At 44.7% G+C, this 27,949-nt stretch overlaps 1 protein-coding gene across 2 annotated transcripts in view; it reads right to left on the bottom strand.

Moving 5' to 3' along the window:
• The window catches only part of LOC129854260 (unconventional myosin-Ie-like), a 50,730-nt gene that overhangs the window by 3,024 nt on the left and 19,757 nt on the right, over nt 1–27,949 (bottom strand). The window contains exons 2-27 of one of the 2 annotated variants that reach the window (XM_055921085.1): nt 25,314–25,457; nt 23,973–24,062; nt 23,431–23,525; nt 19,656–19,743; nt 16,755–16,844; nt 15,754–15,885; nt 15,119–15,253; nt 14,738–14,870; nt 13,323–13,519; nt 13,134–13,214; nt 12,281–12,367; nt 12,071–12,157; nt 11,009–11,176; nt 10,320–10,405; nt 9,102–9,183; nt 8,587–8,693; nt 7,789–7,887; nt 6,771–6,915; nt 4,145–4,259; nt 3,799–3,968; nt 3,561–3,706; nt 1,862–2,008; nt 1,479–1,636; nt 1,274–1,363; nt 966–1,179; nt 671–706 (exon numbers count right to left, since the gene is read on the bottom strand). In XM_055921085.1, the coding sequence (XP_055777060.1) occupies nt 671–706; nt 966–1,179; nt 1,274–1,363; nt 1,479–1,636; nt 1,862–2,008; nt 3,561–3,706; nt 3,799–3,968; nt 4,145–4,259; nt 6,771–6,915; nt 7,789–7,887; nt 8,587–8,693; nt 9,102–9,183; nt 10,320–10,405; nt 11,009–11,176; nt 12,071–12,157; nt 12,281–12,367; nt 13,134–13,214; nt 13,323–13,519; nt 14,738–14,870; nt 15,119–15,253; nt 15,754–15,885; nt 16,755–16,844; nt 19,656–19,743; nt 23,431–23,525; nt 23,973–24,062; nt 25,314–25,457 (3,122 nt within the window). The remainder of the gene's footprint in view (nt 1–670; nt 707–965; nt 1,180–1,273; nt 1,364–1,478; nt 1,637–1,861; nt 2,009–3,560; nt 3,707–3,798; nt 3,969–4,144; nt 4,260–6,770; nt 6,916–7,788; nt 7,888–8,586; nt 8,694–9,101; nt 9,184–10,319; nt 10,406–11,008; nt 11,177–12,070; nt 12,158–12,280; nt 12,368–13,133; nt 13,215–13,322; nt 13,520–14,737; nt 14,871–15,118; nt 15,254–15,753; nt 15,886–16,754; nt 16,845–19,655; nt 19,744–23,430; nt 23,526–23,972; nt 24,063–25,313; nt 25,458–27,949) is intronic. The other variant, XM_055921086.1, reaches the window with a different exon arrangement.

Here is a 27,949-nt window from a genome sequence, read left to right on the forward strand (position 1 = left end):
TTAGCATAAAACACTGGTAACCCCATGGTGTGGGGGTAAGTCTCATTGGAAATCACCACATGGTATTATGGAGTGTAAAATACTGGAAAGTTATTTGTAAATACAGTGAATTAACTTGAGAAGGCTAGAGATGAAAAATGAAAAAAACACACACAACCCCTTCACGAAGTCAACCAATAAGCGAACTATCACACCAAAGGAATCACCAATAAAAAAGTAATGTCTTGCTTCCCCAAGATATGTATCCAGGATATCTCAAAACCATTGAGACGTACCCAATGGAGGTTTTCCATGTTAACTGACACCAGACTCGATTTTGGGAGAAAAAAGCAAGCCCAGTAATTTGCAAGCAGTGGGATCTAGCGATATTATATGACAATAGATTCCATATCAGGAATCCATATCATGCCTTTGAAGGTATAATTCTGGAGCAAAATAACTCTTCAACAACAGAATGATTGACAGCATGTTACTGGGCTCCGACTTTTTCCAGTAGTTCATCCAATCAGATGATAGGTTTTGCCTTCTGTTAGAGAGATGTCTACAAGCAAGAAGGAGAGCATCTAGCTACAGGAGAGCCAGGGAGAGATATACACATCATGCCAGTGAGCTGCGCCTGGCTTGGCTAAGGCCTGAACCATCACCCAACACACCGCAAACACTGACTCACATTCCTCCATTCGAAGCTGTCCAGGCGCCTCCGTTACTATAAAGGAATACATCATCCAAGTTACAGCAGGTAGGTGTGTGTGTGTGTGTGTGTGTGTGTGTGTGCACACTGAAACAACACTGCACCATACTGACACAAACACACACTCATACACACCATGTTACACACCATACTCATCCTCAGTATTTACATGTTTTTGTAAGAGCAAACATATCTGTATAGTAAGTCATTATAGTTATCAGTCCTTAGAGCTCTGTATTGGGAGGTAATCAGGGCTGTTGGTGCCAGTACTCACCCTGCCGCCCCCTGGTCAGGGACCTTCAGACAGTCCAGGTTTGGCTGGTTGGGCTTAGGATGGTTGCTGCCTCTCTCCTTCAGAATGACGTTGTTGGGCAGGAAGGGGCGGGACCCATTGCCTGTTGACGGAGGCCTCTGATTGGAATGCTGTGAGGTGTTCCTCTGATTGGCCATGTGGTTGGTGTTTTTCGGACCACCATTCTGATGGGAAACTGTGACAAAGAGGAAGATGGTTGTCATTAAGTGTTGCTAACTGCTTTGTTATGTACAGGGGTGAGGGCCTACATCAGCTAATGATTATTCTACCTGGAGGCCCAGGGGCAGCCCGTGTGGGAGTGTTCTGATGGGTTCTGGACACGCTGGAGCGACTCTGAGTGAAGCTCTTCTTGGTGGGACCTACAAAGGGGACTCTAAGTCAGTAAACAGCATGTTTCAGACAACACTAAGAAAACACCATGTCGATTGAATCCTGATGTGGAGGGATGGTACACCCTACTCCTGTAATACTCACGTGTGTTCTTGGGCAGACCGGCTCCAATGCTGACCTGCAGCGTCTTACTGGAGGGCTTTGTGACAGCCACGTCCCCCTGGCCCTGGACAAACATCACCTGTCTGGAGCCGCCTCCACTCAGGAAACCCCAGTTCTCCTTCTTCAGCTTCAGCTCCAGTCTGAGAGACAGAGCAGAGAGATCTCCCTTACAACCACTGACTCAAACCATCCACTGGAAACTGCCAGAGAAATGTAATCCGTTATCTCAGTACCAAATCAAACGCAGTATTTCCAGAACAACCCCAGAGTATTGTAAATAATGTTGACCAAAGCTTTGTCTACTTCCACTCCACCCATATATCACATTGTCTGTTTAAAGGCATGTTTGTGTTTACAGCACGTACGTGGTGCCAAACTTGAGCGGCAGCTTCCTCTGGGTCCTCTCCTCGAACCTGCGGGCCAGCAGGCTGATGAACTCGGTCTTAAAGGTGCACTCCAGCAGGCTGTCATACTCCTGCTCATGCAGAATCAGCAGGTCGTCCTGCATCGTGCTGAGGGACAGACCAATCAGTTGGGACTGGGGAGCAACTTTGTGTCATGCACTGTAATGTGACAGATATTAATAAAGTTTGATTTGAAGTTTGAACTGATATGTTGGAGGAGAGCGATTGTGAATTCGACATTCGATTCTATTGTCACAAAACATAGTACATCTGCATGTAAACGCCAAACGCTCCAGATTAATTATTTTATTTTACCAGGCAGGTCAATTAAGAACAAATTCTTATTTACGATGACAGCCATTTGTTTTGTTGAAGTCACCAGTAAAGACAAATAATACTGACAGCATCAGCCCAGAGGTCAGGTCAGGTCAATTATTATAACCCACATTACTTCATGACCCACTAAGCTTGACATTTGCATATAACCAGCGAGAGACAACGCAGCAGGTAACTAAGGAGAAAGGGAAACCTGTTCCTGCAACTCACACAGCGATGCACTGTTTCCCCCCAATGAACTAAAGTCTTCTCCAATGAGCTTTTTACAATGCCTGCTTTCCCTCCCAGCACCACCTGGTTCATATTACCCACAACCCCCCACTCAATCACACAGACTCAAAAGCCACGTCTGTGCCTCTACAAAGTCTTCTACAATGTCATGTGCAACATTCAAACAGATATAGAAGTACTGAACAACAAGCTATATGATAATACAAGTCCTAGAGTTACACTCATAATCTAGTTGAGTGTTAAACACGGCTTTGACCAGTCAAGTTCTTGTTCTTTCTTTTTTCCTCACTGGTTTTATGCAAATGTAAGCTTAGTGGGTCACAGAGTAATGTGGGTCGTAATAATTGACCTGACCTGACCTCTAGGCTGATGCTGTCAGTATTATTTGTCTTTACTGGTGACTTTAACAAAACAAAATGGCCGTCATTGTAAATAAGAATTTCTTCTTAATTGACCTGCCTGGTAAAATAAAGGCAGAATAAAATAATTACTCGGAAGCGTACTATGTAGTTGTGTTGAGAATGTGTATTCAAATAGCCTTTACACACCCACACACACAGGAGCAGATATATACAAGAGGTTTGAATCTCTTCCATGTTTGCAATAGCCCATGTGTGACATTTAAAGGAACATGGGGACTTGAGTGATCGTACATCCAGACTTTGTAGCTTTTACATTTCTGCAGATAGCTGTAGCTTAACATGGTGGGTTTATGTGAGCTGACAGAACAATCTCATGTGTAATGGGGGGCTGATTCCTGAGCTGTTTATCAAGTTTCTTATTGAGACCCAGTGAGTAGTATCTTTTGTACTTGAAAATACAGAAACCTTGATACCATGAATGTACAAGCGTTTGGATGACATCACTGACAAGACCAATAGTCTCTATGTACAGTACATTGTGCATCTATTTGTGACAGCTGGTGAAAAGTGTTGCACTTTAACTAGCTGACTTTGCGAGGCCTTGAGTCTGCTGGTCCTGTGTGTTCTTACTGCCTAAGGGGAATAAACACTAAACAGTCAGTATGGGACTAGGCAGACCCTGCCAGCCTCTCCTGGCGCCTAGGACCTGGGTCATAATATCTGGGTCTTACCTGAGAGACACAGCCAGGATCTTCTCCACATCAATCCGCCTCTTCAGTACCTCGGTCACCTGACCTTTCTCAGGGCCCTGCTTCACCTTTTCTCTCCCAATCAGGTACATACACTTCGGGGTCAGGATCAAGTCTCTCTTAATGCCCTGGAAACACATATGTACAGAGAGGAGACAAATGGTCATTGGACTAACAATATCAGAAACAAGCAGAGAATTCTGCTGCTCAAGACACCCACTTTGAAGCGACGGTCGTATTTTGTGACTTTGTCAGCGAAGTCAATCTTTTCCCTCTTGGCCAGGAACTGTCGTAGCTCAGGCCTGTCGTCCATACCCAGGTAGTCCCCTACAAAGTTCCTGTTGAGGCTGTGTCTCCTCCGATCCTTCCTGTTCACCAGCAGGTCAGAGGCTGGGGACGGACACACAGGGACAGGCAGTAAGACAAGAATGCATACATACAGTCTCAATTCAGTTCATTTTCAGAAGCATTAGACCAGAGCCTTGATACTATTTGACATCTAAGTTGTAATATTAGTCATGATGATTAGGCTATTTCGTTTTTTTCAAAACATGATTGTCACTCACCTTCCTCCCTCATCTGAACGTACTTCTTGCGGGCCACATACTTGCGCCAGGCTTTCTGGATGGCCCTGGCATGGCTGTCAAACTTACGTTCCCTTGTCTCCTCCAACAGGAAGAGCTGTAGAGAGAGGCACAGATATGAAAACATTTATACTTGAACAACCTGTGACAGCAAAACCTACTGGGCATACCTCAGTGTAGACACACCCAAATACAATGACAGGGATGACTGTACAGACATATTGTTAATGCCTGAAGAAATCTGAATATACAAACACAATTCCAAGTTGTCAGGTTTTTTTCAGATTCCTATGAGTATATAATAGCATAACACTATAATGTTCTCTCCAAAGCGAAAGGTGGACTGTTTGGAACCTGAAACGAGCCTTGCCTAATACGCTATTTTCTCCAATGTCCAGACCCATGCGCCCAGATAGTAACAGTACTATGGGTGGGTCTGCCATCAAGTCCTAAGCCCACCCTGGCTCAGCTACCTCCCTCTCATTTCCTGATGGCCCCCCAGACACCCAGCATCAAATCTCCCCACCCCTGTCCCAGACTAAACATCATGCCCACTCACACGTGCCCAATGCAGCCCTGGCACTGCCACACCCCTGCAACAGGCCACACAGGCTCGGTCATGTCCTATCACTTTACATCAAATTACCCTTTAGTTACTAAACACATTCAAACTAGATCTGAATGTCAAATCAAATCCAAGTTTATTGGTGACATGCACACACTCCTCAATGCTCATCAACAATGTAGTAAATAACAATAACAATCGATCAAAAGTGTTAAGTTTAAGAATTAAAAAAAAATAAAAACAAGTATGAGTAGTTCATAAGTAAGTTCATAATAGAACAAAAAGTATGATTGATTTAACAAAATGTATGTTTTATACATGTTAAAATAAAAATGGGGGGGCCTCCCGGGTGGCGCAGTGGTCTAAGGCACTGCATCGCAGCGCTAGCTGTGCCACCAGAGACTCTGGGTTCGCGCCCAGGCTCTGTCGCAGCCGGCCGCGACCGGGAGGTCCGTGGGGCGATGCACAATTGGCCTAGCATCGTCCGGGTTAGGGAGGGTTTGGCCGGAAGGGATATCCTTGTCTCATTGCGCTCCAGCGACTCCTGTGGCGGCCCGGGCGCAGTGCGCGCTAAACCAAGGGGGCCAGGTGCACGGTGTTTCCTCCGACACATTGGTGCAGCTGGCTTCCGGGTTGGAGGCGCGCTGTGATAAGAAGCAGTGCGGCTTGGTTGTGTTTCGGAGGACGCATGGCTTTCGACCTTCGTCTCTCCCGAGCCCGTACGGGAGTTGTAGCGATGAGACAAGATAGTAATTACTAACAATTGGATACCACGAAATTGGGGAGAAAAGGGGGTAAAATTTAAAAAAATTAAATAAAATGGGGGGAAAAAACAATGTGAGGATAAGAATAACTATGAAAGGAAGGAGATGACTGTTAAAGAGACTGTGGAGCCAGTGTTTTGGCTGGGAGTGTGTTTAAGCCATCCAGACCTTTAACTCTGAGCAGCACCTGACAGTGTCACACCTCTGACAGTGTCTCACAGGGCTAACCATTAGCACCTTGTGAGACAGTCTACTCTGAAGAGAGAGTGATTCTACTCTTGGCATGGACTCAAACTATGTCATCTAATAGCATGAAGAGAAAAAAAATGCTTTAGCCATGAACTAATGACTTTGTGTCAGCGTCTTATCAGAGGGAGGTTTGTTTTGAGAAGCCTGGCAGCTGGGTAATCGCAGGGCCCGCCCCTGTGTGATATTTGTGTTTCATAATCACACCTCAGTCGCATGGGCTCAGGAGGGCAATGTGGGGGTTGGGGAACTTGGCAGTCTGCTGCTGGAATCACACAAGGCCTGATTCAGGACTATGTAATGTATCTTCATGTATGTGTGTACAGATGTCAATAAGTGATCTCACGGGCTAGACACAAGCACGGCTTTCATTGGAGCAGTGGGGAAAAGTGCAGTTACGGTGGAAAAAACACCCTCCAATGTCCCACCACCTCCTTGACCACAGACTCGCACTGGTGTAGGAGTTCCAGTGTAGTGTTGACTCAACAGCTCTGACGTGGGCACCAGAGCTGGGTCTAACCCGCTCCTTCCTGCTCCCCAATCACAGATATACTGACATGTTCCTGAATACTACAACCTTTTATGGTGTTCAGTCTAAAAACTCTTGAGTCTTGGATTTCTCTCCCTGACAACAGAATTATTGCATGCCAACGCACATGTCAACAACACCATGGCAGCCTGTAGCCTATGAGAGATCTAATTATACGCCTGTTCTAACCTGTTAGAAGAACGTTAGGTAGGTGGCATTTTCATTGGATGAAGGCAGGTTGGTGGTACAGAGAGGTGTGGTCTAAATGTATGTAGGCAGGTCAGAGAGGGGTGGTCTAAATGTATGTAGGCAGGTCAGAGAGGGGTGGTCTAAATGTATGTAGGCAGGTCAGAGAGGGGTGGTCTAAATGTATGTAGGCAGGTCAGAGAGGGGTGGTCTAAATGTATGTAGGCAGGTCAGAGAGGGGTGGTCTAAATGTATGTAGGCAGGTCAGAGAGGGGTGGTCTAAATGTATGTAGGCAGGTCAGAGAGGGGTGGTCTTACCGACTCAGGTGCTTTGATGAAGACCTTTGTGCTTCCAAGCTGGAACTGGTCCTGGTCCATGTTGACTGCACGTAGGAGATGAAGAACACCCTGCTTCTCATCTCCACGCCATGTAGGCCACGACTCCTTAGTCAGGATGGCATACCTGAGGAACATAATGAGGGGGAGAGAGAGATAATTAGATGAAGACAAAGAGGAGAGAGGGAGATTGAGAGAAAAATCCACAACCAAACCCTCATTTAGAATTTTGGACATGTTGTTGCAGCATTTGCGCGGGATTAAGTGAGTGAGCAATGTAAGGCCTATGCCAGGTGTAAAGGAGCGGTATACTCTTGCTATGTCTGTCCTATATGATGCAAGGGAGAAGAAAGAGGTCTGGGGCCATTAAGAAAATACATTCACCACAAGTCTAATACAATAACCAAACTCTAAACTCAGCCGTGCTTTTTCACAATGACTCTTATATAGTATGTGTATGAAACAGTAAAGCCTACAACAGAAGCCCTGAGCTCTCCCTGTGTTCTATAGCAGTGGTTCTCATCAGGAGGCTCAGCACACAGCCTGTTCCTTCGAGCCTGCCAACCAGAACATTAGCAAAGTGAGCACTTCCTGATTGCCTGCAAATGCCGACCCTGTGTCCTTTTCCTGAGAGAGATGAGAGAGAGACCGCCTTAGCCTGTACTGCCGACTGGGATAGGAGCGTACAAAACCAACCGCTGTCATTCTGGGAGGACAGGGCAGATCGTGTCACACGAAAGTGACTCATACATATATATATTCTTAATTCCATTCCTTTACTTAGATTTGTGTGTATTGGGTATATGTTGTGAAATTGTTAGATATTACTTGTTAGATATTGCTGCACTGTCAGAACTAGAAGCACAAGCATTTCGCTACACCCACAATAACATCTGCTAAACACGTGTATGTGACCAATACAATTTGATTTGATTTACTCTGAAAGTGTAGAATTCATTCATTCCTTTATGCCACTCTCCCCCAGAAGGAAGGGCCTTACCTGTTGAGGAACTTCCTGAAGAGTCTGCGGTAGGCATAGCCAGCGCGCCTCACCCTGATGTTCTCCTTCAGGCCCAGGTACTCCACTTGGTGCTTTACCCTGAAGAAAGAAGAGAGAAAGGGGAATACACGGTCAGTCTGGCTGGGATGTATGAAGAAGGTTGGTCAGATGCCTCAACCAACCCTTCACCACAAAGATATAGCAGTGGAGACATTCATCTGTCAGCATCTACCTCCATTTCTAAGGTAAATCTAAATAGAGAAATTATATTTTATAATGAACCTCATGGTGGGGCTATAAAATAATTTATATTTTCCAACACTAAGGATACTGTAAGGAACTAAAGAATCTCTTTATGCACCCAGGCTTCCTGTGAAAACAGCAGTTCCGGTGCTAATTAGGCAGTCCAGCCTGAGCCTGAGCCCAGCTCACTGCTGCTCACAAAAGGAAGGCCATTAGGCCCAAACAACACAGCACCCTGCATCAGTACATCTCGTACCCAGCCAGGGAAGAAAGAGCGGGAAGGAAAAACAGAGGGAGTTAGTGTAAGAGTGTCTCAGAGACTTCCTCCATTACGCAGTCTTAAAGAGGCCAGAACAGGGAAATACAATACCAGTGAGTGATTCACCAAGCAGACCTAACAACATTGAGTTGAGTAATGGGATATCCTGCTCAATATCAATTGGCAATCTGCAGAACGGACTGTAAATGATGTAATAAAAAACGGTTTAGTTTGACACACATTTCAAAGACTATGTTTTTTGCTGTTCCCTGACATTTCAGTGTTCAAACACTCACCGGCTCTCCTCCCAGTCCTTGGGCTTCTTGGTCTCGTTGGGTTTGATGCAGCGGATGTAGTGAGGGGTGCACTTCATCAGCGTCTGGACCAGGTCATTCGCTTGTTTCTGAACGGAGAAGGAGGAGGAAGAAGAGGAGGAGGGAGAGGATGAAGAATAGTTTGTGTTTAAAACATACCAACTGTATCTACATGTTGTTGTTGAATCACTGTTTGTACTCCAAGATGTAGTGTTCAGGGACACAGCACTGACGAGACTGATTACAAGGTGGTATCTTTGTGCTTGAAAGATACTGATGGGTGTCAGAGAGAGAACCTGAACCCTGATTAAAGCTGTCATCGCTAGAACACAGCGACGACACTAAAACAACACTGGAGTGAATGAGCTTTTCATCCGCAAGCTCTGGATTTGCACCTGACAGAGAGTGATAAGGTCAGGTAGGCGCGTGGCCCATAGATACACCCATGTCACTGATGTACGGCGTACAAACACACGTCTCACAGCTGCTCAACACACCTTGATTTTACTGCCCGCTGTCGTCGGCCGGCCTTTCTTTTCGGCGTTGAGGTTATCTGGAAACAGGGCCCTGATGAAAGCTCTGTAGAGGAGAACCAGGGTGTAATAAGGACTGATAGACAACATTGGCAACGTATATAGAAGACCAGGCTAAGACTGTTCTCCACTTGAGTTTTCTTAGAAGCAGCAAACTCAGGTCTGTGGAATCTCTGAGCTGGCTGCCAGTGACTCAGCTCACATTGTTGTTTAGCTTCAGGGAACTGAGCTGAAGTTTGAATAACTGTGGTTTTTAGCTGCTCTCCTGCCAAACTGTGACTTTTACTTCCTCAAAAATGTGAATTTTTATTGCACTGTGACTGGAAAGTTATACCAGCAAATATGGTATTTTATTTAACCTCATTCCTTTTAATCATGCTCCACTCAGAATGTCCTCACTCACAACATGGTCTCTAAACCCATGATGGATGTGTGCTGGTCAGAATGTAGCACATAGTTGCCAGCATTCCAGAACCCCAAGAACAGTTCTGATCTCAACATTTATGTTTATCACTTGAAGTGCTCAAAGTGCTCATTTTGCAGTCCTCAAATAAACCTGTTGTAAATAACAACAAGGTTCAAGTTCAAGAAATCTACTGCTTAAGGAATTATTTATTTGTTGTTGACAAACATACTAGTCAAGTAAAAACAAATACAGGGACTGTCAGGACACAGAATGTGCAAACGTTTACACGAGGGCTACCATCTTTCCCTGCATGAGTATTTGTCTGGTCTTAAACTTTTTAATCAAGGCCATGTGGACATAAGGGAGGGAGGATCAGTGGGCTTTGTGTGTGCAGATGGACCAGCAGCACACTAACAATGTCCAGCTGACTATAATGATATTTTCTTTCTTCTCTGAGCAGACCTGCTGCGCTAAAGAATGAGGCTCCTTTCCCTCCACACATTTGTGTCTGTGTGTCTATAAGTGTGTGTGTGTGTGTGTGTGTGTGGGGGGGGGGGGGGGGTCTGAGATCACGTATCTGAATTGGGTTTTGGGGTCTTGGCATGGCCCACCGTGCAGGGCCCCCTGCAGGCTACACACAAAAGGGCTTTAGAGGCTGTGGAGGCTGTTTGCACAGATGGCCACTGGTGGCTCAAAGGAGGCCCAGGAACCGGTCTCAGAAAGAACAGCTAGCTGCATATGCTCTCTAATGCTTGCATAAGTGATGAGTGACTTACATTTCGCTGCTTTGCATCAACTCGATGAGGTCACTGAAGAGGACGTCACGGTTCCTCTCACAGAAGCCCTCTGCGTCGTAGGACACCTGGAGGAGAGATGTTAGAGGGTTAGTGACGATTATAGCACACAGTTAACCCATTCAGATAGCAGTTAGTACCCTCTACTCAGTCCAGGTGCCCTATCAAAATTAACAGAGAATGTTAAGAGCAACAACAAAGAATTAATTGACAAAAGAGAAACGATTGACGACAGGTTCTCTGCAAGACCACCAATGTTGTATTTTTAAGCTTGCTTCCCAACTACAGCTTCATATACATAGAGTGTGTATAGATCATTGGTATAGCCACTATAGTCTGGGCTGGTACTGTAGGAATGTTCTAAGCCATGATGACTTAGGACCAGAACCCCTCCAAGCCATTGTGACATGGTTCATTAGGACTTGTGGCATGCAGAGTGTACCAGGCTGAGACCCAAACACATCTGAAGCACACAGCACAAACCATGAGAATGAAAGGGTGAGAGAAATGGAGAAAGAGTGAGAAAAGGACTGGAAAAAGAGAAAGAGATGACATGAGAAGAAGAAAGAGCACAACGGTGTGAAAGACAGAATGAGAGAAAGATAGGGAGAGAGATGAGAGGAGAGAGGGATGAGGAGAGGAGAAGAGAGGTATACTGCAGTGTTGCAGACCTTGCCAGCGTAGTGGTGGATGATGAAACCTTGGTTCCAGCTGTTGAAGTGTTCATGGGAGTTGATGGCCACCCTCAGCTTCTGCAGCATGGTCTGGTCTGCCCCCTCGCCCACCGCGTGCATGGTGGCACACACGTCATCCAGGATGCTCATGATGCCAGGGGGGTTCTGGGAAGAGAACCAAAGAGATGAGCACAGAGAATAACCTCAGCCATGACATCAGATCTAAAGCATTAACATATCCCCCATGACCATCTTGATTATAACTGACAATGCCAACTTTCTCCACACACTAGACACTCTTTCTGAATTTCACATAAATACATGTAATGTCAATGTCACGGATAGACTAAAGTGATAAACATGGGTTACAGTATTCGTTGTGTACTCCACCAGCTCAAAGCATAACAGCAGAGCCAATTTACAATTAGGTACCGCGTTGCATCCCAGAACATCACACATCCACTCACTGAATGATGTCATCACAACACACACGCTACCCTATCTGGCTCCACACTGTGTCCATGGACACGGCGGCCAGTGGCCTTAACTAGGGACAGTAGTTGCAGTGTCTCTGGCTCTTTAGTTGCGGCAAAGTCACAAACAGAGAACACAGGTTTCTGTCACTAGTGTAAATGAAGCTCTGGTAAAGTTGCCAGTCACAGATGTAGCCAACTGGGCTTGGTCTAAAACAGAGGAGTCAGAGAATGGACACAGACTCCCCGCTTGGCTGCCTCAGATCTCAGCTTGTTTAAGGGTCGCCCTTGTTGTGGATTTCATGGATTAAGCCTCTCAGCGGGACGGATAAATCAAATTAAGAGGCAAGTCGGCACGTTTGAGGATGTTAGACTGCCGGTCATGGGAAGAGTGGGGAGGCTTCAGTGGCCCTACTGTGACTCAATTGGCAGAGTGTTTGCTCTTATTTGGAGCATTAAGATGGCAGGCATAACAAACTACAGATCTATCTAAAGTAGTTTCACAACTGTTTCCTGTTATCCCATTTATATATGTGACTTCAAGGTGTGCATTCAATTAATAGTGGGCACTGGGGACTCTGCTTACCAGTTTGCTCTCAATGAGATCGCAGACAATCTTGTTGTTAAAGTATTCAATAGGAGTCCACCGGATGCCTTCTTGTACATACTCCTCCTAGAGAGAGAGGGGGGAGGAGAGTGATTGGTCTGACGATGATTCTCTACTTAAACATGAGACAAGTAGCTTCTGCTGGTGAAAAGGTGTGAGAACAATGAGTGAAAAAGCCCAAAACATTACCTGCTCAGCTTTAAGCGTGAGCTCAATGAAGATCTGCTGCAGTTTCTCATTCACAAAGTTGATGCAGAACTGCTCAAAGCCATTTTTCTACACAGAAAGAGATGGTGTGTTAGTGATAAACCAGAGAGGCTGTGAGAGTGAAGTCATCCGTATGGACACAGAGAGCTGGGGAACTCCTCTGGGCTTCCTGAATGGGCCCTGCTTATGAGGTGAGGATATCTACCAGTCAGCCTGGCGTGGCTGGAGGAAAACATCTCCACAATACTTTACACCACAATAGACCTGGGACCTGAGACTAATGTTTTATCTAAAGAAACCCAATATATCCCATCTCAGGTCGTCTGAGCACTAACACAGGAGGTTTATTTTCTCTGTGCTTTGTTTAGTAATAGGCCTGTGTATTAACATAAGGACTGTGGACGGACCCAACCACTGTTTAGATAACAGTTGTATGCTATCTAAACTTACAGCTTTACATTAGCTCATGTTAGGTATCAGAGGACAGGTACATCATGGTTTGAGACTGTAGCCACGCTACGACACTGAAGCTGTCCCGTTTCATTATTTAATCAAGGCCAGTCCTTTTCGGGGGGCATCAGTGAGACCCCCAATAATGCAACCCAAACAAACAGCTAATCAGATTAGAAAGGTCCATTAACGAATGCTGTCCCAATCAAGAGATGGGACATAATCCAGACACTTTACAAAATCGGTCTGATCCTCTGTCTTTAAGCTGTTTAACTACCCAAACTTTACTATGATTACTGAGATGTAGTGACCATGTATCACCTTCTGCTATGATTTCCATATGTAAATCACAAAACATAAAAGGGAAAATCTACAGAAAACTTACTTGGAATATTTCAAATCCATAGATATCCAACACGCCAATATTAAACTCTTGATGAACCTTCACGATGGCTTTGTTGATGGACTGAAACAGAAAACAAATGCTTTGTTACATTTGCCCATTTATGAAGGGAGAGGACCGGGTATTATTCTAAAGGTCAACAGGTCATGGAGAAGGAGTGTCCATTCATACCTCTACTAGGAAGTCAAAAACACGTGAGTGCAGGGCCTTGGACAGGGCGTCCCGTGTGTAACACGCCTGCTCCACATTCAGTGTCACATCGATGGACTCCATAGAACTGCCCCACTTGCTGTCCATCTTCCTGCTGGTCAACTTCTCCTTCAGCCGCTTCTGGTCAATCCCCAGCAGAAAAGCAGGGAAGGCCAGGACTGCAGAGAGAGAGACGAGAGAGAATGAAGAAAGAAAGAGACAGACAGATGTGTGGCACACACTCTCCTCATGAAACAAAACACCAGTACATTCTGAATACATTGGATCTAACTAAATAAAGGGTTCAACAACAAAACGGGATGCAATCAGGTCTGGTGATGACTCATTGCTCCCTCCTCCCTGCCATAGCCACAACAACTGGGTTCTCCTAGCAGAGGCCTGAGCATTCGGAGGGCCATTAGGACTCTCCTGAGAGCCCCTCCCTGCCTCATTACACTGAGTCACTTCCCCCAGAAGGAAACTGATCTCAGTCTCTGGATCTGACGGTGTCTGAGAATGCATCAGACGGATCAAATAGCCCCTGTTTGGGAAATGAGGGTGTGACTGACTGTACTCCACACCACAGCACAGGCCAAGTCTATCCTCAGGACCATGCTGCATCTCCTATTGTAGCCTGCCAATGCACTCTCCCTCAAAGAGGATATAGATAGTATCAATGACGAGCAGCCAGTTCATCTATACCCAAAATAATGATCCATACCAGTCTGATGGATGGTTAGAGGTTTATATGTACAGTACAAGGGAGTGTTCTTTCTAGTGGATCTGAGGCAGGGATTTGTTTGGCTGAGCGTGAGCAGATGTTTATGCAGACTTGTGTTGGTGTGGTTTTATATGGGGAACCAGGGGTCTTGATATGTGAAACACATTGCAGTCAGACTGGAAGTGATATAGGGGGGGAAGAGGAAACGCAGAGACTCTACACAACGCAGCTTTGTACCCTGGATAACCAGAGGGGATACATTGCATCATTCAGCCTGGACGGGTGGCTGTGAGGTGGGCAAGGAAGTAGAGGAGGGAGGGAGGGAGGGAGGAAGGGGAAGAGAGGGGCGGGGGAAGAGTAGGAGTGGGGCAGGAAGAGGCTGCGTTTCTCTGAGTAATTTTAGTCTGTGATGTAATGTGCCCAGACCTTGAAAATTGTTTTTTATTTTCTCTGGTAATTCAGCGTGGCCTGGAGCTTGGCTGCAGCCCTGCATTAACACAATGAAGCTTTGGGGAGTGAAGAGACAGAGACAGTCTAACTGCATTTCAACCTGACCACTTTCTCCCTTCCCACACCCTGTTGACTCCCCTCACAGATGTGAAAGGACTGGATTGGTGCAAGCAACAAGCTCTACCTAGCCCTCTACATAAACAAAGTTACAAGGGTTGGTACATACACTCCTCGCTCTCAACGGCGGCGTAGTTCCCTGCTTCCCTGAAGTTGATGTTCCCAAGGTGCAGCACTCCGGCTACAATCTGCAGCACCAGCCCACGGTCCTCCCCTGAGATGCCAATCACCTCCATGGCATGCTGGTAGAGGACAGAGACAGAACAGGAGACATGAACCCATGGATGAAACGTGTGTTTACTTACTGCTGTGGTACCTAAACCATGTCCTCTAATTACTCCTGTTGTGGTTTCACTGGTAAAACAAAAACAGGTGGAGTACAGGGTACAAAATGAAAACAACAGAGGAGAATGGAAGACAGACGGAGAAGAAGAGAAAGAAAGGCAGAGAGAGAGAGAGAATCGTCACAATGGAAAGAAAGTAAACGTACCATAGTTTCCTGAAAATCGCTTTTGTCGTTGATGTCATCCACTTTGTAGGATCCAGACTGATTGAGGTAATTGTAGTAATCTAGGCTTGTGATTCCGAGGCTGCTCTTCTGTTCTCCAGTGGCTCCCTCTATCAACTGCACAAACAGAAGACAGTGTTAGATGATTACACTTCTGTTAAGTAAGAACCTGTATACAGTAATTCTAGACTCAAAGGTCTACAGGAGCTTTCAACCTGTGAACTCACATTGTCTTTCCTCACATTTCTACATGTCAGACGTCTTTTAGACAGGCAGCAACATATACACATGCTCATTAAGTGATCAGCACCACACGTTTTACACCCAATTTAGAGTAATATGCTTTATTCTCCTTTCATGTGTCAAGAAAGTTGCATCATGGGTGTTTGACCGCTGCCTCTCTTCCAGAGACCTCAAGTGGTACACAGTGAGAACAACCTGACCTGCTTTCAGGAGCCAAATGGCACTTGTTACTGTTAGTGTCCTGAATGCTGAATTTCACTCATGGACACTGTGAGCCAATTCCTGTACACATTTCCCCAGTTCTAAAATGTCCATAAAAACTCTTATTAAACAGGAAAATGACAAAAACACACCATGTTACTGGAGTCCCTCACCTGATAGAATATATGGAAGCTCCTCTCTCCAGGATTCCTCATGACGACGCGTGATTTCTCCAACAGGAAGTTGGAGATTTTCCCTCCATCTGGCTCGCCGCCGGAGCTGAACTGGATCTCAAAGTATTTCCCCTGAAGGAGGAGAGTGTGGCGCTTTAGTATCAGCTCAGGCCTCGCTTAAGCTAAAACCCAGACCTCTCCGAGCAGGAAATAACAACCATCACATGAGTTGTACTTTGGGTGCACACCTGCAACCCAGTGGTATGTGTGTACTAAGGCTTAACCCCTTTCTCTCGCTCTCTCCCTCGCCCTTTCCCTCTTTCCTCCAGACAGGTCTGTCCTCTGTAATGTCTATCCCATTCCCAGCCAGTCTGAAGCCCCAAAGTGCACTGATACACTGAGACACTATTCCTACAGGGAGACTTCCTCAACCATTTCTCAGACCATGTGTCAAACCTCATTTACTTTTCCCAAACTAAACCAGGAAAACTAAGAACAGAGACAGTACTGCCTTGTCTGTCAACCTGAATACAATACTTACCACTAAGCTCTGTTGTGAATGCTGTAAGTAGATAAACTGGCTTTAGAGGGCACTAAAGACTGTCTTTAAAACCTCTTTCCAAGCTAACTAACTGTCTTTAAAGTATAGTATGTGTTTTTCTATTTGCATCTTTACTGGCAGTGGAGTGCCCACTCTTTCTGGACAGTGTGTCCCCACAGCCCTGGTTAACCAGGCCACACGAGGCTAGCAGCCCCAGCCAAGAGGAGATGGGAGAAGGCAGTAACACAGCTTATAAAAAGAGGAGCACACTGTAATTCACTATCTCCTTTTTTTCTCTTCTCTATTTTCACTGGAAGTCCTTGTGTTTGCTTTGGTTCCGGAAATGACCGCAAAGCACCTTCAAATCATTCCAGGGCAGAACACAGTGCCAACCATATGATGTTAGGCGCCCCCATTCCGCTAATAAAAAAAGAGATTTGGAAAGACGTGGGACCCTTACAAATCTGCTGGAGTTGTTGTTCCTCACTGTCTTGGCGTTCCCGAAGGCCTCCAGGAGAGGGTTGGACTGGAGGATGATGTCTTTGACGTGCTGTGAGGGAGCAGACAGACAGTAGGCTCGTTTTAGTGTGACAGGTAGGGTATAGAGGCAGTGGGTAGGGAGACACTACTACACTCTGCAGTTATCCACGTCCCTGCTGGCAGATCAACATGCACCGTCACCGTCTTCCACCGTCGCTCCACTCTCATAGCGTCTGGAGCACATTATCTTTCCCATGAGCCATCTGCATATCAGGAGCCCATGAGTTTTAAATCAGCACAGCGTCGTGGAGACCAAACTATTATCCTCTCTATTATTGAATACATAAGTGGAGTGGTAGCATTTCTTGGAATCCTTTTGCGTCCCTGAACTATTGTCCTCTATGAAGAAAAAAAACTTTAGTGGCATGGCGGTTCTAGTGTAACAGCTTTTTGTACTTACCCCAGGGCTCAGTTAAACCTTACATACTAATCAAACCGCTCTGTGAGAGCCACGTGAGACTTCAAAACACGTACAATTTCCAGGTTAAAAACACATGCTGTGTCTGTCACATCGATTTGCATGCATATGATTCAGGGGCATGGTAATCTGATATGCATCCTGCAGTCAGAAACCAATATAGGGTGACGATAATCAGAGACAACTACTTTGCTGTTCAGTCTGTCTGTTTGAGTGTTTGACAGGGGTAGTGAAGTGACAGTCACTCACAAAACATTACACCCCCCCCCCCCCCATACACACACACACACACCACAGGCACTTACACTTACCACAAGCACACAGGAGTTGGGGAGACCATGTGAATGAGACACGTGGACAGAGGGATTGACAAAGCTCAACGGGGCAGGAAGGGTATTGAGAGAGGTAGGGGGTTTCCAACACAATGGAGACCTTATTCAATAAAACAATAGAAATTCCAAGGGCAATTTCTGTAATATACTACATAGACTGCACATAGACTTATTTTAAATACATTCTTTAACAAACGTTAGAAGCACACTTTTCAGTACATCTTAAAATGATTTAAAAGATGCAAGGCACATAAGACTCATAGCCAGTAGCAATGCAGAACCATGTACAGTACATTCAAAAAGTATTCAGAACCCTTCACCTTTTCCCCATTTTGTTACGTTATTCTAAAATGGATTAAAACATCCCCCCCCCCCCCCCCCTCATCAATCTACACACAATACCCCATAATGACAAAGTGAAAACAAGTTTTGTTTGCAAATTTAAAAAACAGAAATACCTTATTTCCATAAGTATTCAGACCCTATGCTATGAAACTCAAAATTAAGCTCCGATGCCTCCTGTTTCCATTGATCATCCTTGACATGTTTCTACAACTTGACCGGAGTCCACCTGTGGTAAATTCAATTGATTGGAAATTATTTGGAAAGGCACACACCGGTCTATATAAGGTCCCACAGTTGACAGTACATGTCAAAGCAAAAACCAAGTCATGAGGTTGAAGGAATTGCCCGTAGAGCTCCGAGACAAGATTGTGTCGAGGCACAGATCTGGGGAAGGTTACCTTAAAATTTCTGCAGCATTGAAGTTCCCCAAGAACACAGTGGCCTCCATCATTCTTAAATGGAAGAAGTTTGGAACCACCAAGACTCTTCCTAGATCTGGCCGCCTGGCCAAACTGAACAATCGGGGGAGAAGGGCCAGGAGGTCAAGGAGGTGACCAAGAGCCCAATGGTCACTCTGAAAGAGCTCCAGAGTCCCTCTGTGGAGGTGGGAGAACCTTACAGAAGGACAACCATCTCTGCACCACTCCACCAATCAGGCCTTTATGGTAGAGTGGCCAGACGGAAGACAATTCTCAGTAAAAAGCACATGACAGCCCGCTTGGAGTTTGCCAAGAGGCATCTAAAGACTCTCAGACCATGAGAAATAAGATTCTCTGGTCTGATGAAACCAAGATTGAACTCTTTGGCCTGATTGCCAAGCGTCACTTCTGGAGGAAACCAGGCACAAGCTTGTAGTGTAATACCCAAGAAGACTGTAATCGCTGTCAAAGGTGCTTCAACAAAGTACTGAGTAAAGGGTCTGAATACTTATGTAAATGTAATCCTTTTTATTTGTAATACATTTGCAAAGGAAATCTAAAAACCTGTTTTTGCTTTGTCATTATGGGGTATTATGTAGATTGATGAGAAAAAAAACATTTGACTCCATTTCAGAAAAAGGCTGTAACGTAACAAAATGTCTGAATATTTTCCGAACCGTTTTTACATTGAAAATGTACAGTAATTAGTCATACACCCTTTTCCACATGACTCACTGAGAGCATGATAGCTAACATTAGCTTTGAACTTGAAACCTTGACTAAAGTACAATAATTCCAGTGTGGAAAAAGCACTATACTAATCAGACTGAAAAAATGACTACCATCACAATTGCGTCTGAGTGGAAGTATCTTGTGATCCAGCTTATATTCCTACAGACTGGAAATTCCAAGCCCTTTTCAGTGGGCCAATAATACCAGGGAGGCTGGTGGAGAGGGGTGGCTTGTGGACAGGACATCTGCTGAGTAGTGTGGGGGCCAGATGGCTGCTGGGTGGGGGGGGGAGGGGGGGGGGGGGTTGGGAAGAAGGGTATTTGGGGGTTGGATGGGCTGATGATGGACTGATAATGATAATGGGAGATTGGAGGGAGGGATGGCAGGAGATGGTTTGGGTGGTGCGGAAAAGGGAGGTTTAGACAGGAAGCAGCAACCGGTCATTAGGATAGACTGACCTCATAAGGTACATTGTAAATGACAGTGGATGTGTGTGTGATTGTCTGAGATTAATCACATTTTCACAACTGTAGTTGAGCGGTGTTTTAAAATGGAAGTAGCTTCTCTGGGCTCACCTGCACTTTGGGTCCTCCTCCGGATACTCTGGAGATGTAGCCCATGATGTATTTGGCTGCTACAGTCTTCCCTGCACCACTCTCTCCACTGAAACACAAAGTAGAAAGGTCAGAATGGTGCATATAACAGGGCAGTCCTCTGAAACACAATGTACAATTCAAGGATGCCCACGTTGTTGTCAACTGTATCAGTTGACAGTTAATGGCTGTCAGTAACCAGATGATGTAATTACTCTGCTTGCCTTGCTTTGTTATTCAAGAGGACGTCACAATTCTGGAAATAACAAGTAAATGAGAGTATACACTTTCTCTGTGGAAATTCAACTGAACTGCGAAGCTGAAAAAGCAGTTGTAGATTTATGGTACCAGACAGTAGCATGTTAAATAACACTCCATGAAAATCTCCTCTAAGCCTGGTTTTAAGAGGGTCAGTAAGGGTTTACCAAAAAGCTCCATTATTGTCTCTTCTTATCCCCAATTAGCATGAGGGTGGCCTACTATTGAAGGAGGGGATTTCTCAATTTGACCCATGCCTCTTTTCTCTTCTCTTTAATGTGCGATGTAGGAACATAAGTTGAGCCAGTCAAAATGCTCTTCCTCTAATTCTCCCAGCTGAGCCAAACCCTTCACTTCAAAGCAACTTTTTTCAAACATCCAGAATTACCAGGTGAAATGCCATTTCTTGACTTCCTGTCCACAGAGACTCCACTTCCTATATTCACTCAGCTCTCCTTCTCTGTGGTTTATGCCAACCAAAATCAGACTCATCTCAGCAGTAAACCTCCCACTCTAGAAGGGGCTAATAACACTAATCCTGTTTTGTCACATTTGCCCAGTTTATTTTCTTCCTTCTCTTTCCTCAACCTCTCCTTGCATTTTTCCTCCTGTCCTTTCACTTCACCAGGGTCATACTTATTTAGACATATGTGGTTTGGCAGTGGATGACAGGAGTCTGTGTTTTTATTTCATTTTTGAAGGGGAGTCATGTCGGTAATGCCCTTCTGAGACGACCCAGCTGCAGACCGTTAGAGGACGCCATAAGAAGTCATCAAAGCAACTCTATATGCTTATTCATCTCACTAAGCCGATACTGGACTCTGCTCCTCTATAGTATTCAGTCTAGCTTGCTACACAGCTATTCAAAACCAAAACAACTATAATCATTCTAGATATAGTGGTCACTACAATGCACTCAAAATACAGTCAGTACACTGACTAGTGACCAAATGTGATCCAATGTTCCCTCTAATCTTTGCCAATAAGCATTTGTAGGACCTTAACCATTAAGGGAACCCATCTGCACACGGTGGACTTATGGGCATGTTCTTTTCAGCTGGAGCAGGCTAGGGGCTGGAGTTTGAATCACATCCTATTTTTACCCTCCTGAGGGGTGTGCCCATTGTTGTAATTACACAGCACGCAGATGCTTAACACATTGTTGACTTCTTCTCCCATTTATTGGCCAAACAAGGACAGAAGGAGAGTCATGTCGTTATAGACAGCGTACTGTAAAGTACTACATTCAGCGCTGAATCACTGGGCTCACTGATGTCACTCACAGCTCAGCTTGACAAAGAAAGCACCTGAAGTGATCATTACAGACATCAGCTATGAGTGAAATGGAATGCATGCTGAGTATGATGTGGGACGATGGATACCAGTTATGCATATTTGTATGATTAGGCACATTGTGTTCCCAAGCCACTACCGTATGACACAAGTGGGCGGGCGGGCGGGCGCACACACACACACACACACACACACACACACACACACACACACACACACACACACACACACACACACACACACACACACACACACACACACACACACACACACACACACACACAAGGTGTGACTGAAGTATGGCTTCATTTCAACTTGTTGGATAGCATAATTTCCTGCAACTGAAGGGTCCATCCATTAACAGTGACAAACTGTAAAACTTAGATGGATTCTCCATTTCCCATGTCATTGTTCCCGTGAAACAATGACCCATTACCAAGCATGTCATATCAATGGGGGAGAAAATACACTTCCCTACAGAACTAAACCCAAAGGAATAACTCTACTCAGTATGAGGGTAACATTAATAAGTAGAAGAAAACTGTTATATGAGCAGAGGGTAGAGTATAGTGTGTCATTAGACACTACATTTCAGGCCACCCTTTCCGGGATAGAGCTGTAAACTCACTGGCCAGAGCCTTGATAAGAAAGGACGGCAAAAACTGTGCACAACACAAATGGTGCTATGTGATTCGAAATATTGCAGCGTCAGTGTTTGTAGAAGCGCAAGCACTTCTATATATGAAATGATGGCATCATTTGTGTTTTAACCACTCAGGGAGTTAGTTAATAAAAAATGTAAAACTATTTTATAATAATACTCTACATCTTTATTGCCTTTTATTGCCCTGACAGAAAGCCCAGTCAACACCACTTGACCACGTCAGATGACTCATGTCATGTTGAATGACTTCTTTAATAAGTGGGAAAGAAAAAGGTCCAACACAGTACAGTGCTGACCACACTGCCTGGACAGCAATTTCATGGAGGGCTTTGTTTGCTGATCTGGTGCATCACAAATCCACTTCCATTCCTTTCATGTGGGAATCTGTACTGGCAGCTGTCTAAACAACGGGAGGAAAGTGCTGAACCAGGTGCCATTCGCCATGAGGTAAGCACTACAGTAACCGTCCAAGCCCCGGGCCTCAGGTGACTGGCCCACAACATAAAGCCTCAACTATGAGACAACACTTTTCCCTTGGGAGGCCTCCTCCCATGGGAACCCATTGTACAGTCATGTTACCCACTATAGGCTTCACAACACTAGGGAAGGATCTCTGGACTACCACTAGCTTCCAGGAATCCAGGGCTGTGACCAAACACATTTTAATGGACAGTTAGGCTATTTTACATTTCCTCCTTGACCACTGCTTGGTAAGACCGACTTTGGTTTGGTTCAATCATATTGCTTTCAACTGTCAAGTCTTTTCAGCTGAGTGGTCTAAAGAGGAAAGGAAGCTATATTTGGAGCATAGCCAAAGAGTCCATTACATTTTCAAACAATCTTGTGATCCTCTGTCTGTCTGAGGCGAATAATCCGTATCCATGTGTATTATACAGTATACTCCCAAATGTGTTAATTGTCACTACTCATCCACTCTCAATCCATAACAGCAGAGGAACAGTCCCTCCCCCTTCCTGTACCGTGAGAGAGGACCCATGCATGGGCAACAAAGTACTATGCAGGTGCAATTCCTGTTTTATAAAAGCAGGAAGCTAATGCATAAATAGATGCTGTGTTTTGTTTTCATTCTACATCCTGAGAATATTTTCTGAAATCAACCAGCTGACACAAGAAAAGAGACTTGAGGCCATTTTCTTTAGACTTGAAGGTGTATTTTCCCAGTTTTTCTTTCCCAGCAGGCTGTGATATATGGAGGGTGGATTAAGAGTGGTTGAAGAACCCAGACTGAGCAGGGCACTGTCATTCAGCAGCACTCCTCCCAGTCAGGTGGTGGATCCTGTTGGTTCCCTTTCTATCTATTATCATCACATTCAACAGCAGCACTATTCCACCTGTGTCACCATGCAGTCTCCTCCTACCCCTCCCTGCCTCTCGACTTCTGCCTCATTCACAGGCATTTCCCACATACCAGCTCTGTTGTTATGGTTGTCAGTTGTCACCCTTTCTCCCCAAACACAAACATTGAAAGGGAGGGGAGGTGCCTGAGACATAATAACGAGAAAAGCAGGCAGGCAGACTCACCTGATGATGACACACTGGTTCTCCCTGTCGATCATCATGTTTCTGTACATGTTGTCTGCCAGGGCGTAGATGTGAGGAGGGTTCTCATACTGGGCCTGGGGGTTCAACAGAGATCATGATCTAAGCATATCTCATTAAAAAAACTGGGTGGGTCCATTTTCTTGGTCCTAAGTGGAAAACTGACTGTAAGGGCAAGACTGTAAGGGATTAGGAGTAATTCATGTAATGAAGTAATAAAGTCAGAGGGCTAACTGTTTTTATCAAGCATAGTTAACGTCCGATTTGGCAGCCAAGGCCACTTTCAGTACGCTGGCCAAGAACACTTTAAATAATACAGACTTGAACAGTCTGTACTGAAGGTATTGCCAGGCCTTTTCAATGGGTAAGGCAAGTTTCTAAATCTGCTCCAACTGAGGGGTGCTGCTGGAAAAAGTATTTGAAGCACACCTAACCCAGAGTTGTATTTTCTACCAAATAGAAAAACCTTTTGGTACCCTGTCTCACTGTCTCATACTCCTGTCGAAAGAGAAAAGGCTGCTCACCGCGCCCTGATACATCTCCACTTCCTTGTCCCCAAAGTATGGCATCTGCTTGAACGGGTTAACAGAGATGAGCACAGGGCCAATGTAAGTCTGTAGAGGTTATGGGTTAAGGGTCATACTAATGACACATAAGTACCAGTAATATCAACTTTTCAGGTCCCAGTGACTCACATGGTCAAAGGAAAAAAGAACACTAAGAATTCCCAGAGCTCACTAGTCATCTGCATTGAGCACCAATGACAACCCTCCACTCATTTTACGCTTTAAGACAATGCAGTTTCAGAACACATTTATAAATCTTGACGGAGTCTCTCTTGGAGTAGATGGAGAAAAATGACCTAACTGTGAGTAATTGGGCCCATGACGTCATTGCAATGTGCATCTGTGTGGTAGTACTGGAGTGTGTGGTGATTGGACACAAGCCTTGTAAAGACACAGTGTTCACACATCAGAGTGAACAGCCCAGCAGTGTAGTGATGTGAGGTTTTGGCCCTGCAGCCCAAAGCAGCTCCCGGCACATAAAGCTGGTATTGAGGGCGCCCTGCAGTGACCCCAGCTCCAGTACGCCACTGGCTGGAACACTCTGTGTTGATGCTATTTTCTGACCACAATCAGAGGATTGACTCAGAGTTTTCAATCTAAAACGGCCAGCATCCGCTCAACTCTATAATCCTAAAGACTGCCAGGACACAGATGAGGTTTTAATTAATGAGCTCCTTCGAGAACGTTCAACATCTTCCATCAAAAGGGTCATTCAGAGACTCAAACATTTCAACACTACTTGGATACATTATATGGGCACAAGAACAAAACTTTAAACCTCAATATATTCTTGAGGTCTGTAAGAGTGAAGCGGAATACTCTTCTTAGGGATTGTATAGGCCTACAGGCCTGGGGCATTTACAGATCTGGCCCTGAATGCTCTCAGCACAGCCACACAAAACCATTACTGTTGTAGGAAAGTAGCTGCACTGCTCACATTCACTGTGCAAGGCATACCGTACATTTCCCAGCCCCCCCCTCTTTCCATATTGCTGCATGGTGAGATTAAACCAGAGTAAACCTGATTAAGATCCATTCCAGCCTGGAGGAGAAGGAAGCTGAAGGAAGCTGAAGTCAGGGGTCCAGATAGGGGCGCAGAGGCCCGTCACCCCCTCTCCACTGGTGATACATGGTGGGAGTAGCCCAGTGTCTGGAGCCTCAAACACTAGATCATTAATCTGAGTTATTACATCACTGTGAATGGTCACTCAGCTATTCTGGGAACAGTGGGAGTGTGTCTACGGCAGGGCTTAGCCATTCTTCATCGAGGTGTGAACTGTGTGTGAATGTGAAGGATACAAAGATGTAGTCGTCCATGTATCTCTTCTTGAGGTTGTCCACAATGGCATCCTCGTTGATCTTGGAGAGGAGCACCATGTCGTCCACTCCACTCTGCTTGACATTGTGGCTCTGCCAGTGGTACCGGTAATGGCCCCGACTCCCCTGGAACACACAGAACACAATACACATCTGTTAGTGCCTTCAGACCACTAGTGCCTTCAGACTGCTTGCAGCCGCATCAAACTATAAAGGACAGAATAATATTTTTCCCTGACCGCGTGACCTGACCAGGAAAAAAAAATCATGGTCCTATAATCTCATAGAAACTTCATTAGCAGAAGCTTACCTTTACCTGGGACTGAAATCATCACATTTGGTGAGAGTACTAGAGTAGGCAGTCAAAACTTTTAGCAGAAAACTGTCCAACAACTGAAATGAACTTGGGCTTTCCCCTGAGTAACTCATTTTCACCCATGCAGAGTTTTGATATTTTTTAAACTTCTAATAGGTGCACGGTCAGGATTCCCAAAAGTGCTTTCAGTGTGTTGTTGGCTCTTTGATGTTGGCTCTTTGATGTTGTGTTCTGACTGCTGTCAGACCTTTCCCTTTACCTCCCTCTCTCTTCCTCTCCTACCTCCGTTCCAGTTAGATTTTGTTTTCTGAGAGCGGGTCTCCAGAAAGCTTAGGTCATTCATCATGTGCTGTGAGTCAATGTCATCTGGCTACTGGGGAAAGGATTACAATGTGCTGTGAGGAGTGAGTCTTATTCTCCTGGATGGAGAACCAATTAAAGCCATAGACCAGATCCAGAACATTAGTCAACACTGGACACATCTCAGATCCATTTAACACTTTGTTTGCCTCCTGATTCTACCGAGAAATAGCATTTTAACCCCCCCTATTCTATTTTAGTTTACCTTTCAACTGGAGTGCAGCTTTACATACTGTACAGCTGAACGATTTGTATTTCTACGCCTGTTTTTTCTTCCTGGTTCTGGAATGCTTTGTTTAAACTTTTGAAGCGGTTCAGATTGGAAAGGGCTTGTGCATAGATTAGATGGCAGCAACACCTCCATATTTCAGATTCCATAGGCTACAACAGACTGAATGCTGCTGAATAACAAGTGACAATCACTTGTTAAATGGCAATTTGTGGTTGAAGACAAAAAGCACAGTTGCACTAAGATGTACTTTCTCTACCAAAGCAACACAGAGCAAAACCATGGTGAAATTACAGGAAAATAAAGTAACACCACAGTAGATTTAATACGCCAATGGAAATCCATGGTAACTTTCAGTAATTGACTTGTACAAAGTCAAGCAGAGAGACTGCTCAAATGAACCCTTAACGTTCTCAGGGGTGGCTCAATTTTCTTACACCAACAAAATAAATACCACAACCTCTCTTTACAGACTCACTCTTAGCATGGAACATAGTGAGTAATGTTAATAGCTTCTCAGACTATTTCTATGTGCATTTTCACTCAGGAGCCAAGACATAAATTACTGCTCCATTAATTTTCCAGACGGTTCCCATTATCATGTTTTACTACTTTTTTTAAAACAGAAGAAGAAAAGGCTGATTTCTCCTCTCATTGGCGCGCTAAGCAGGGTGCATTACATGTGATTCCATACCCTGGGAGCTCATAAACACCTCAATGGAGATGTGTGAATGAAGAGAATATTGATGGGACACTGGGGAATTGGTGTCTCAGGAATTTGAAGATATACAGCGCATTCGGAAAGTATTCAGACCCCTTCCCTTTTTCCACATTTTGTTACGTTACAGCCTTATTCTAAAATAGATCAAATAATTTTTTTGTAATTGGTGAAATAGACATCTTACCCACAATGCCTAAATCTACCCGCATTTGGCACGTGGCGGGTGTTCATTTTAGGCCCTGCTTCCAAGTCAAGGTAAACTTCTGGTTTTATAATTTTTTTTATACCTCCAAGGCCCACTGGTTTAACTGCTAAACTGCTTGCTGACTGACTGTATTGCATGATTGTAGAAGGTTTATTAACGCGATAGTTCTAATAGCTATGTTGACTATGACGTTAGCTAATATGGTGACAACGATTTAGGCTGTGTATAGCGATTATGATATGAAGGTTTGGCTTGGAGAGGTTTTTTCACATGGTCACAGACAGCTGATTTGTTATACTGTATTTCCATGTTTGACTACATCACAATCAAAATATGTATGTGAGACTACTCAGACAGACTCTTGATAAAGCATGAGCCAAGTCAGAGGTTCACAGAGCCCTTTACACAGGAGAAACAGTACAGTCTCCTGGCAGCTATCATAAACATTCAGAACAAAAGGACTAGTTGATAAATAACATATAATAATATTATACTGAGATTCTCTGTTATATTTCCATACTCATCTGAAATCCAACACATCAGCTTCATCTCATTGTCATGCTCTAATGCAGTGGCAATGACATTAACTGCATTGGAATCTACTACAGATGTTGCAGTTGGGTCCACCACACATATGCATAAAACAGCCCAGATCTATAGACCAACCCCAGGCAAATGTTATTAAAGCCAGCACCATATATGCTGTAGGACACAACCCTACATCCACAAATGAAAATGAAGTACCACATTAGGCTATTTAGAGTGCTATATTTATCCTGTTGCTGCT

The sequence above is a fragment of the Salvelinus fontinalis genome, chromosome 4 (assembly GCF_029448725.1).
Source record: "Salvelinus fontinalis isolate EN_2023a chromosome 4, ASM2944872v1, whole genome shotgun sequence".
Taxonomy (NCBI): domain Eukaryota; kingdom Metazoa; phylum Chordata; class Actinopteri; order Salmoniformes; family Salmonidae; genus Salvelinus; species Salvelinus fontinalis.